Genomic DNA, 13,310 nt, shown 5'->3' with positions numbered 1-13,310 from the left:
CCTTTGGCATTCAGATTATCACTTATGCTGATGACACTCAGCTGATTGTCTCCCTCAACCAACCTGATAAAGCTGAATCTGATCTAGTGGGCTGTCTTGAAAGGGTGTCTGCCTGGATGGAAGGCTCTTACTTGAAACTCAATGGGGCTAAAACAGAGCTGATGTTCTTGGGCAAAGCCTCCCCCTGAAGGTTAGCTCATTCTGGCCCAGTTGTCTGGGCCCAGTGCTCCCCCCTAAAGAACAGATCAAGAGCCTTGGTGCTTGGCTGGACCACAATCTAAACTTTAAGGAGCAAGCACGTATGGTGGCAGGTAGTTGTTATGGGATTTTTAAGATGATAAGGAAACTCCTCCCCCTACTGCCTTTCAATGCCAGGAGACTATTGGTTCAAGCGTTGATTCTCTCTTGACTTGATTACGCCAATGCTCTTTATCTAGGATCTCCGTGTTCAACTATCAAAAAATTGCAGACTGTACAAAATTGTGCTGCACGCCTCCTTATGCAGGCCCCCAATCGGGAATCTGCAAGGCCTTCTATTGCCACTCTCCACCGGCTCCCTGTCGCGGAAAGAGTTCAGTTTAAAGCATTGCTCATAAGAGTATGTCATCTAAGGGGCCACCTACTCTCCGGTCTATCATCTCTCCCTGCTGTCCCAATAGGTTCTTGCGCTCAGGGAATAAGCATCTTGCAGTAGTTCCCAGGATAAAAAGGTCCCAGAGGGGTGGACGTCTGTTCCCTTACAATGCTGCAAAATTATGGAACCAGCTACCTAATCATATTCATCTTGAGGATAACTATTTGACTTTTCGAAAACTTATGAAAACTTTTCTGTTTCCTTGAAGACCGTATGTAGTTCTACGATGACACCGCTCCTAGCGCTGGGATGCCTTCTGGTAGCCATGCGCTTTAGAAATGCAGATTCATTCATTCATTCAAAGCTGAATTTGCTGCAAGTCTATTACAGTTTTAAATAGGAAAATAGGCTGCCATCATCGAGGCAAACTAAGCTAAAATGTGGGATGCTGACTGTCAATAAACCCTCACAGTACAGGGCAGCAAAGCACGCTTATCAAGACTCCAAATGAAAACAATGGGCAAACTGATACACAGAAGGTTTTATGTCTGTGCCGCCCACCTCTTTTGACATTTTAGGTCAGGTATGTATCTCAGAATTATGATGGATGTATACTTTAAAGACTCAGGATAACCAGGTTACTCAACCCATGCAATACATGACTAAGATATCGTCTCATGGGCGCATGGCCCATCCTAATCCTTTCTTTACTATGCAAAAGCACATCTTCTCTTTCTGATTTCTCCTGCCCCCAAGCCACCATACACTCCGCAAACATTTCTGAACAAACAACTGGATAACGGTACAGGCTGAATCTCCCTAACCCTCTACACATTCACCATAACCGACTAAAGGGAAGGAATTGAGAGCTCTTTGACTGTAATAAGGAGAGATCAATGACGGCAGCCATACGTGGGCCTCCTAATCCAAGTCCTTGTGTACGAGGGTCAACCTTTGATACCAGAATCTCTTCGATCAGGAGTTGCCTAGCCTGTGGCCACCAAACCTTTGATTGATGTGTGTGTGTCTGCAGATCTGAGGTGGTGGGTCACATGCAGCCTACGGCCAGCTTCTGCAGATAACTTAAGCCCTTGCTCAACACCCCACTTACACGCTGTAGAGAATTTGATTGAAAGCCAAAAGAGGGCTTCAAGGGCATACAAAAAGAGAGCGTGCTGCATCTAATCAAGGATGAGTCTAGCTGCCTGACTTTGCACCTTTGAGATTTTCAGTGAGGCCACTGCAGATTACATTTCAACAGACCAAGCTCAACATAAACAGGGTTCTTGCATATTGATTCAGAGCGGTTTGCAGGATTTTGGGGAGCACGTAGAGGTCGAATTAGCATCAAGGATCTCTTTGTCCAGTTGACTGGCGGGAGGGTGCAGGATGCAGTCATACTCAAGCTCCTGCACTGGTGAGCCTCATGGTTGTGAGCCACACAAAAAGGGGTGTCTCAGCCTTCGCACCATGATTCCCATTTTGCGGCAGTAAGGAAGGACACTTTGCTTCACAAAGAAATAAATGTGCCCCAGTAACTTTGTGGTGTTCATCTTCCCTCATCCTCTTTAATTTGCAGGGCAATGGTGGATCTGCAGGTCACTGGCTTAAACAGCATTGAATTGAAGCGGGTGTTTTTTCATTACTTGTGGCGAGTGCAAGGTAGGAAGTTAATCTGCCCCTACGTTTCAGGATGACATTGGTAACTGGACTCGCATATACTGAATGAGATCTGTGGTCCTTGGAGAGCCACAGTACATGATGGCTTGGTATGCTCCCTAGCCTCCATACACCAGCATCCCTACGTGCAACACTGTGCAGGTCTGCCATCCCTTCCCAAAGGATTTTGTTGAAAATACCCTGGAAATTGTAGGTTTACCCACTTTTACAACAGTTTTCATCAGCTTAAGATGCATTTGTTTGAAGGAGATGGGCCAACCATCACCAGACATGTCTGAAAACTGCAACATTCTGAAAAGGATGCATAATTAAAAATGTTTTAGCTTTAGGGCTTGGACAACACTTGATTAAGTCATTTTGCAGGCCTTTGTAATAAATACAGTTTAAAGCTTTCCAAGCACCTGACGGTACCCTTTATACCAGTAGCTTTCTCATTTTAACCATATAAAACGGGTATGTAACCTAATGGAACATATCGGGGGATTTTGTAGTCCAGTCTCTCTGAGAAGCGTACATCCACTGTCAATGGAGCTTCTCTAGTCTTGTTGGTAGAGGCCAGTAACTTTATACCAGGCAATGGTGAGCTACCAGCAGCTCACAGACCTCTTCAGAGCAGCTCACAGTCTTGAGTTCATTTGTAAATAAACACAGGGTCCCATTTTCCTTTTAAAGTTAAGGGAACACTGTGTTTATTTTACATTATTGTCTTCAGGCTGCAGATAGCAGGGCCTGGTAAAGAGCAGTCCTGGAGTCAGATTTATGACCCAGGGCACAGAGGTGAGGAACCGAAACACTGAGGTATTTAAATCTTACATAAAAGTCCTTGTTAACTCTTTATTGGAGAATGAGAACAAAGTGATGTTTCTGAATGCTTTTAAATGTGAGAAAATTAAAATGAAGAATTAACTTAATGATTAATTTATCTATTTATTTTAATTTTATCCCATTTCAAAGTGTTGCAATTTCAAAGAACACGCCTCTTGCTCCCAGTGGCCAGTAGACACGGCCATATTTATAACTGAAAAATACTGGCATGTTTTTTTCAAATGGGATAAATTTAAAGAGGATAAAAATATTTCTATGAAACATTGAGTCAGTGTTTCTCTTCACTTTTAATTAAGCCAATTACATCTTAATATTTTATATATCATGTTTATTCTCTTTAAATTCCTCTTATTGAATTTTTAATGAATGTATTTTTCCGTTATACATATGGCACCATGTTTACAGGCCCCTGGGCGCAAGATGCCTGCTGTTTGTAAATGCGACACTTTGAAACTGGAAAATATTTAAATGATGAGTTTTATGGAATCTACATAAACAAATTTTTCTCTTCAGTTTAATTTTCTCCCATTTCAAAGTGTCGCGTTTACACATAGCAGGCACCTTGCTCCCAGTGGCTGGTAGACACAGTGCCCTATATATAACTGAAGATAAGCCATTTTTTTAAGTGGGAGAAATTTAAAGTGCAGACATTTTTTCAATATCATGAAAATACATTTAGAACTTTTTTTCTGCACTTTAAATGTCGCCCATTTGAAAACAATGGTTGTATGTTTGTGTTATACATGTAACAGCAGTCCTGCCAAGTATCACGCATCAGACGTGACACTAACGCATTTCAGTGTGGTGCTCCGCATCACCGCACTGAAATGCATTATCACGCATAATGCATAGTGGCAGTCTCAGGTGTATGTACATTTTCTGATGGCTGCAAACGTGAGTGTGGCAGCTGGCTGCAGGCACTGCCTGCGGTCTGCCTGCGCCGGCGCGCTGCTTCCATGGTCTTCTCGAGGCAGTGATCCCAGCTAAGCGCCTGCCAGTCCCGGGCTCTTCGCTACAATGTCTTGGCCGCGCTGCTCTGTGTCAGCCTGCCTGGCGTCACGTCCGTTGCCCAAGCTAGGGCTCCGCGGGGGTATGTCACATCCTGCTATCTCCGAGAGCGGGGAGTTTATTCTTCAGGAAGGCGCGAAGGCGGCCGCAAATAATTATGGGGCAGAGCCAGTCCTTGCACGTGATGGCCCGGCCACACTCTGCTGTAGGCCATTATAATCAAAGCCGCCGCAGCATTCAGTTACAATTTCGGAGCCGGCAGAGAGAATTTGTGCAGTGGACAGGTCTCCGTGAGGACAGCAGCAACCTGGACCGAAGTCTAAGGCAGATTGCCATGGTGGTAGCTCACTCGTGGCATGAGCACCCAGCAGCCTTGTTGCAGTGCGAATCACTGACATACCAATCACGCTTCCAGCTGAAAATGATCACAGCAAGTAGGCAGATCGTGGTTTCAGCCACTTGCCACCCGCCACCCTGTTTGTCAGTGTTACCACAATTATATGGTGTCAGTGTTAACACAATTTTCAATATGGTGCAGCTGGGAGTGGCTGGATCTGGAGTCTGAGGCCCTCGTGCTGGGTCCCTAGCCCTGGGTGCCGGTCGCCCGGGCTTTCAGCGCTGAGCCGGAGCATCACTATCAGCAGAGACTGTCTGTAGCTCTGTGACAGCCCGCCTGCGGCTGGTGCGAGCTGGTGCCTGCTGCAGGGCTGAGCATAGCGGCTCCACTTGCCACCTTAGGCAGACCTCTCGCCTTGGGGTAATGATTATTAGGGCAGTTCTGAAAAGCAGCCGAGACGGGTCTCTATCATTTTTGCCCTTACCGTCACCATGAAAAAAAATCTTAATTCTACAGCAATAACACCCTTCTCTGACATTGATGTAACTTCAAAGATACTCGTCATGTTTATTTCACAGTCTCACCATGTCGCAACAGAAGCATTTTCAATGTTATTTACAACGAAGCTATAGTTGTTGCTTATTTATCTTATGCAACTAATAAGCATTGACAAAGCTAAATAGTCCTGACTTCTTGTAGCAGTAATGTTACTGGTTGTATCATTCACCTGGATGCAATGACAGAAGCAGCAAAACGCCAGTCGGGCGGCGCACTGTGCCAACACAGCTTTTCTCATTGCGTGTTTTTAACCTACACCCTTAATTACATCGGCCACACCCCTTTGAGAGACGCCCGCCCCCCAGTTTTTTCAACCCACTTGAACCCCTGGGATTGAGGCTGCTAAACTAGTATTACATAATAAAACACAGCCTGGCTGTTACCTATGCGTGCCTCAGCCTCACTCTCCGGTGTAATTTCTAATATATATATGTTTCCCTCGTATTCACTGCTTAATTTTACTTGTGAGAAAGTGTCACTCAGTCTTTGAAATATCACTCATAATTACACTGAAATTATGAAAATGTCACACATGGCAATCTGAAACCGTGGCAGCTATGTGTAACAGTGCCACTTATGGCGAAAGGTATATCCTGTCCCACAAGTACATACAACACAGTCTCTCATTCACCCATACACATACATCCCATTCATACGAACACATGTTCATACATCCCCAAAGACCACACTCTCACTGACACAAATGGCAGCCCGGTCAAGGTGCCCTTGGCAAAGTGTTTCGTTCAAACTCTCGCCTTTGGCTCTAAGGACATTAGGCTTAGATTCGATGAAACTGGGTGTGGGGGTGTCTGGTAACATTGTGTGAGGGGCTTGGCCTTCAGTAGCTCCCAATGATTTTCACTGATCAGAAGTAGCTCTAACTACAGAAAAGGCTGGAGACCCCTGCTCTATACTAATTAAGCACAAATGGCCCTGACATACTGGTCATAGCGACTATGACTCTTATTACACCTAGAAAGAAAATAAAACTGTTAATGTAAACTAGCAAATCAGAAAACCTCCTGTTCCAGGAAAGAGGGACTCTTCAACGTATGGGGTTGCATCTTGATTCAGATTAAAATAGCAGTAAGCACCTGTTTTTCTATTTCTACATGGCTTTAGTAGGGAGAGCGTAGCCCTGTTTCACAAGAGAAGGTTGAATTGTCTTGAAAACATTCTGTGTGGCTGTATGCAAAACACCTAGCCAGATCTACATAAAATTTTAGGTGATGCATAGGAGGATCAATTTCTCTAGGTGGCACCAGAAAACAATATAAAATAAAAACCCCTGTTGTAATTAAAATCTGTACTAAGTACATTAGGTGGCAGCAAAACCAACAAGAGTTAGAACAAACCTGCATAGCCATGCAGCCAGAGTCCGGACCGCTACCGATAGGACTTCACCTGGATATGCCATTCTGTCTTATCACGTGCTGAACTGCACCCAAAGGCTAATCAATAGACATTATCAATGAATATGTATCAACACCTGCTAACCCCCACCACACTTCTTTCTGAGCTCGTCTGCTCTCTGTTTTCCCGTCCTACAGACACCGACCCATCCCCGCTCCCCTCATATGGTTTTTATACATTTGCACATTAAATGCTTTATCGCTTCTCACATATCCTAATGTGTTACCGAGGCTAAGGGGCTGATATTGAGTTGGCCAGACCGGGCACACTGCCGCAAAAGGGAAGGAGTACCCTGTCCACCAAACTCTCGGTTCATCCACCTCACGTACAGAAGGGCATATCGTACGCTTTCCATTGCCGGAGCTGTTGACAAAAAGTCTATTCCAACGGCTCGACGAAGGAGGGGCTGTTGCAGTAAAGCCATCACATTTTCCCCTCTATTTAGAGAAGACGGGTTTGAGGCTTTTTTCCCCCTTTAAAACAGACGGTGCCCTTCCACCAAATGTTTTACACCTTGAAGGGAACCCCTGTGACGGCGGTTCCTTTCTTGGTGCAGATATGACCATTGGGCCGGCAGCCACCTCTAAATCTGACCGACAGAGAAGCATCGGCAGGGCAGAGGTAATGTCCTCCCCGCCCTGGTGGGCTGTACCCCATCCGTCAACTTCTAAATCTGCCCTTAAGTCTTTTTGGCTAATTGCTCTTTGTAAAGTACATTGACACAACTCCGAATACAATAGCACTTTATACAAATCCTAAATAAATAATTTCAGTGTTATGACACGGCAATTTACACAACAATACTGCAGCGGAATCTTAACTCCATTGTATCAGGATTCCTGTCAATCAAAGAGACACCTTTTCCATGCTTACCTCAACTTCTGAGCCAATCACCGGGATGTTGAGAGGCCCACGGTAGAAAAGACCACCGGGGTACCAGACCGATATCATTGCAATTTGCCATTAAGAATTACAATTATGTTTTCCTTACCTCGATGTAGCCTGCTAGTATCCATTGCAGGCAGAGTATTTCGTCGGGGTTTGGTGACCGACAACATGTCCACACTTTCTCCATTGTGTGTCTGTTGCGGTGGGCTCCCCCATCTTGAGTCTGCCTGCCCGGGTTTAGGGGGACGAGGAGGAGGGGCAGTGGGAGAGTCACTAGGTGCCATGTCCAATGCATTATGATTCCTGTCCAAGGTAAATGTTCTTGGGATCTGGTAAACTGCCAGCGGGCTTGAGGGGAGATCATAGGAGTCTGCAGAAAGTTCACTTAACTCCTTCCAAAGCACATTATTGGGGGTTTTATAGTTACTTAGCATGTCTTCACTTTCGGATTCTAGTCCGGTAAGGCTGGATTTGTTAGGCGTGTCGGAGCCAAAGCTTCTTGGGAGATCGTAGGCGCTGTCCCTGAGATCAGAATTGTGCCTGTTTGGCTTTGGCAAACTGTAGAAGCCATGTACGTGTCCCCCCACACCATTTACACAATGTCCATAACCCTGGGCAAGCTTCTGCACAGCAGTGTCACTTCTCATGAAGAAGGAGGTCCTTGTGGCTTGGGAGAAGCTAGCACTCCTGGAAGAGGAAAGAGCATAAAAGATCACTGTTATTCATCACTTTCAGAAATTATGTGAATACTCCGGGCCCGACTCATAAAGGTACTTCCGTGTAGTAATGTTAACTTTGCACCCCAGTTCTCCCAGAGTGTGGAGACTCTGCCACGAGTGTGGAGACTCCACACTCGTAACTTTACCATATGTAGGTACCTTTGTGAATCAGGCCCACTGTAGTCATAGAGAGCAGCCTTCTACCACTCCCTCGATGACCCATTCTAGTCCCTCTCAAGAAACCACGCTCTTATTGCTATTTTCCCTTTCTGCACAAAGTCAATAATGCCTGTAGATACCTGGTTATGGGTGTAATTAAATGAAACACACCAGCGCACTCGGCATTATAAATCATGGGCAGGCGTCACGTTGGGACTTACTCATCAGTCGAATAAGCACTGAGAGGTTGATTGAAAACACAGGGACAGGATACCAGAGTCGTTTTGATACGTGTGACGCCGCCACACCAGAAACCATTGGCGGTTTGGAATTAGCACCGCTTATTAAATGCTACTTTCAAAGCAGGAATTAGCCTTGAAAAAGTCGCGGGACAACATTCCCTTGTAGCGACGAAACACGTGTTGGCTTGAGGCTGTTAAAGAATAACTGAGGAGATTTGCACATAATAAAGAACAACCAAGAAGAAGAAGGACAAATTTCCCTTTTTTGTGTGTATCTGTATGCAGCTTATGTGGAAACACGCTATACTTATTTGCATATGTAATTAATACGTGTGCTAAGGATTGTTTTCTATTGGTTATGGGTGTGCATGCTCCTGTTTATTCTGAGGATGGAGGGCTTACCTCAGCTTCTGGAAACGGATGCCCTTAAATTCCGCTATCTATAAGTGACTAGCTACTTGAGGGCCAAATTCCAGAGTCCAGCCACACACTTGCCGTTTATGCCGTTTTCACTTCAGCAGGCCGCAGCGTGACTAGTTTAATGGCAATGTCTATACGATGCATTCACTCGATCATAAACACATACCTATTTCGTGACGTTCTTGAACAAAAATTTAAATCATACAGGTTTAAAAAACAGACTTCAACTAACATTTTGAAAAAGATTTTGGGCCCGATTCACAAAGGTAAACTGAGACCGAAGTCTAACTTTACGATTTTCGGTATTCACAAAGGGCATTTACAAGTAGTAAAGTTAGACTTTTGTCTCAGTTAAACTTAAGTTTTGGTCTTACCTTTAACTGAAAGAAATGTCTAACTTTACTACTCGTAAATGCCCTTTGTGAATACCGAAAATCGTAAAGTTAGACTTTTGTCTCAGTTAAACTTAAGTTTTGGTCTTACCTTTAACCCCTTCGACGCTCATGACGGAACGGTTCCGTCATGAGCGTCGGTTGCGCTGTGCTCATGACGGAACCGTTCCGTCATGACCACGCCCGCGCAAGCAACGGTCAGCACCGCGGGGGAATCCGCCCCGCATGGAAGGGGTTAACTGAGAGAAAAGTCTAACTTTACTACTCGTAAATGCCCTTTGTGAATACCGAAAATCGTAAAGTTAGATTTTTGTCTCAGTTAAACTTAAGTTTTGGTCTTACCTTTAACTGAGAGAAAAGTCTAACTTTACTGCTCGTAAATGCCCTTTGTGAATACCGAAAATCGTAAAGTTAGACTTTTGTCTCAGTTTTGGTCTCAGTTAAACATAAGACCAAAACTTAATGGAGACAAGACAGATAGTATCAGAGAAGATCAGGTCTTTATTATTATAGATCAACCAGATCTTGTGGAGACATTTGATCTCCAGGATGTAGAACTTACAATGGGTGCAACTGCACCGGGGAAAGCCCCCGGACCAGATGGCATCCCTGGTGATCCATTTATTTGAAAAAGCAAAATGGGTCGAGTATATCCTATTCTTGAGCAACGCTATAGGCAAGGGAGTGCCAATCCCTAAGTCATGGAAAGTCTCTGAGGTGTTGCCTATCTACAACAAGCATTTGCAATGCAAACGGTCTCGGCTTTGGGACCTTATGTGTATTTAGCTATGCAGTACCTTAGCCTGGGTGGTGAAACATCTACTGTTTTTCAACATGGAGGGAAAGTAAGCCCCAAACTGTGTGACATGCCAGGTATGGGAACACATGGAGAGAAATATTGCCTTTTAGCAGGGAATCGTATAGTCCAAAGCTCTGTTTTTAATATAAAATCAGGCCTTTGGTGGTTATATTGCTGAAAATACATGATTTTAAAAAAATATTATTGTTTACGGGTGCTTGTGGAAGAGAAGTTCTATGGACTGGAATCTAGAGATTGCCAAAGAGAATAGCTAGAGTTCCTCATCAGAAAGCAACACACCTGGTAAACAAGCACCCTGGGGAACAAACGTGAATGCAAGGTGTATCAAAAGGACACTCTTTCCCCAAGCCAGCTATTTCTGCAATTCTGCAGTTAGGGGTTTATTTTACACCCGGCCATTAACATTGGTCCCGAAAACCGCACAATAAATCAGATTCGCACTAATTAGATTCGTACCGATTATGCTGTAACAAAAGAATATATGTCGTTACTACGCATTCCGTTGCAACGCATGCCTTTACCCCGCATGCGTTACAACTAAATGTTTTTTCTTCGCATTGCCCTTACCTCGATCTTGCCTTTACCCAGCTTTTTCGTTTTTGGGGGGGGGGAGACCCCCCCCCAAGCCCCCTTTCTTCTTTTTTTTTCCTTTTTCTTAGGTCTTCGCCGACACTAACGAAGGACTGACGCTTTTTTATCCGACCAGGAAGACGTTTTTCCGTGATGACGTTGCTTGCGTGCTAGAGACGTCGTTGAAGCAATACGCGTTGTGAAGACGTTTACGAGGTAAGTGTACCGTTGTAAACGTAACGCGTAGAAAATGCTTCGTGGTAAAGGCTGTTTCCCGTAACAAAACACTAGGACTCAGAGGTTGTAAAGTAGTCCCTCGTGCAGCTCAATAGGGCAAAGTGCATCTTTTCCACAACCGACTCTCCGGTTACTGGGGAAGAAGATTCAACGGCACCTCAGGGAGATAGATGACAAATCCAGAACTCAGCAGTCGAACATCAGGCATAAAAGAGTACTGCCCAGCCAAATGATTGGCTTAAAAAAAGAGACGTCCTTTCATAGCACAGCAAAACGAAATACTGTAGACAGTAATGGGGTTCAACTACAGATTTCTACAACAGGGTTAAAACTATTCTTGTAATTGCCTGCTACAAAGTGTTGGCATGCATACACCTACACGGTAGGCCCGTCAAGGGTACAGGTAGATACCGGCAATATGGCGGCATCTGAAGCACCATCAATACATCAAGGACTACGGCAGGTGATGCCACTGTGCTGGCGTCGTAACCCCTTCATAGTGGCCTTGGAGGTGCCATAAGGATCTCTTTAATCCCACCATGTGGGGAAATACTCTGAGAGTCTTACTCTGTCCGGTGGGAATAGCGGGACAAGAGTAGGGGAGGTAGAAGCTCTAGAGGTATAGGGGTGAAATAATTTGAGGCAGTAAACATATCTACGTGCACAGAACAAAGTTCAGATTATAGTCAGTGTTCACTGCCAGAGGTTAGGTAAAGAAACAAAAAGTCCTTCTCACACTTCAGTGCCAAGCTACAACTCTCCTGCACGCCAACCCTCACACATTGGTATCGTCCTGACCTTCACACACATCCCACCCAGGTGACACACATACCTGTACGCAGGCCGGGTGAACTTCTTCTCCTCGTCAGAGCTGCACGTCGGGTAGTCCTCTCCATCATAGTTGAAGCAGTTGTACGGGTACTGCGAGTTGTCAAATATCCTGGAGAGAGCCCGGCCGCCCCGATGAGCCCACTGCCTGCTACCAGCCCCTGCCCACCGCGCCTGCTGCTGGGAGTGCCGCCGTTTGACACACTGCTCTAATCCCACCTCTCTGGGCTCCCTCCCCTGCCCCCCCTGGTAATTTTTCAGACTCTTGACTCCCGGGCAGCTGGTCTATGGGGTTATTCCGTTCCCATCCAATCTGGTTATGAGTAGGGGTGGGCGGAATTTGCGAAAGCGACTTTCGCAAATTATCTCGAAAATGTTAAAAATCTCCGCAAACAAGCGGAAATATCGCGAAGATGCGGAAGTTATTTTCCCGCCCGTTCGCGATATTTTCTGCATGGTTGCGGGTCGCTAACTTACCCCTGCGGTTGCTCGCGGGCGCGGCCATCTTGTTTTCAGTTGTCTCGCGGTGCATGATCGCGAGAAGAAAGACGTGATCGCGCGACGCATGACGTCACTGCGGACGCGAACTGTCGCGAGACAGTGCAAATGGCTAAAACAATACAACATCTCATGGAGAACGCGACCGGATCGGGAAAAATTGTCGGCGAACGCGGGGATTCAGGTAAGGCGATCGCGCGCGCGCGAGAATGTATTATTTTACAGCGCGAGCAAGAACCAAATTATCGCAAAGCTGCGGAATGCGGAAATTTTGACATTTCCGCGCTCTCCGCGGAACGCGGAAATGCCAAATTATCGCAAATTCCGCAAACGGAACGGAAATTTTGCCCAGGCCTAGTTATGAGCTGCGCAGCTAATAACAGATTAAATCGGCTCGTTCTCTCGTGAACCGTTGAACTCTGGGGCACGCGCAGCCAGTAGTGGTTCCTCGGCTCTGTGGGTGGTCTGATGCGGCGGGGGGAGGAGGGGTGGAGGCAGTAGGGCTGGGTGAATAAATAATTCTATTGCAGTCTGTATGTATACTTTGATAGCAGCAATCGTGCTTCACGCATCTGACTTAGAGTTATTATATATATATATATATTTTTTTTTTTAATATAGTTTGAGGCGCCTGAGTCTAGTTTACTTTACGGAGGGATTTTCTTCCCATATGGAATCCCGGGCACACACATACCAGCCGGTGACACTCATGGCACTGATACAATCTGTAGTAGAGTAGGGAAGGGGTGGGGGGTGGTTGTGGTACAAAAGTTACGGACTGCTGGATGCGTACAGTGTAGGGGTTATCAAAGAAGAAGGATGGCGAGGACGAGGAAGGAGAGCGGCCATGGTGAGGAGGAGGCAGCCACGGCAGGTAAATGCCTTTTATTTACATTATAATTACTTTGGGAGGGTGGAGGGGCCGGCTAACTCCGCTCCGCCACGGAGTCGGAGTTTTGCCTAAACTCCGCTTTCACAACGGAACGGAACTCTGTCTACTCGGCTGGTGGAGCAGAGTTATCTGCCCAGGTTCAATTGTATGGTTGTATTTGCCAAAAAGATTATATTATATTTTTTTATGCTCAATTTTTGATAAAGTTTTAAGTATGTGTTTATCCAAAAATGAACATATTTTGATGTGA

The 13,310-nt window shown here is 45.5% G+C and overlaps 1 protein-coding gene across 2 annotated transcripts in view; it reads right to left on the bottom strand.

Moving 5' to 3' along the window:
- The window catches only part of GAB2 (GRB2 associated binding protein 2), a 480,907-nt gene that overhangs the window by 42,501 nt on the left and 425,096 nt on the right, over positions 1–13,310 (bottom strand). For both annotated transcript variants that reach the window (XM_085623240.1, XM_085623241.1), the window contains one exon: positions 7,387–7,970. In XM_085623240.1, the coding sequence (XP_085479366.1) occupies positions 7,387–7,970 (584 nt within the window). The remainder of the gene's footprint in view (positions 1–7,386; positions 7,971–13,310) is intronic.

This window comes from Triturus cristatus, chromosome 8, assembly GCF_964204655.1.
Source record: "Triturus cristatus chromosome 8, aTriCri1.1, whole genome shotgun sequence".
NCBI lineage: Eukaryota > Metazoa > Chordata > Amphibia > Caudata > Salamandridae > Triturus > Triturus cristatus.
This window is presented reverse-complemented; position numbering and strand designations above follow the sequence as displayed.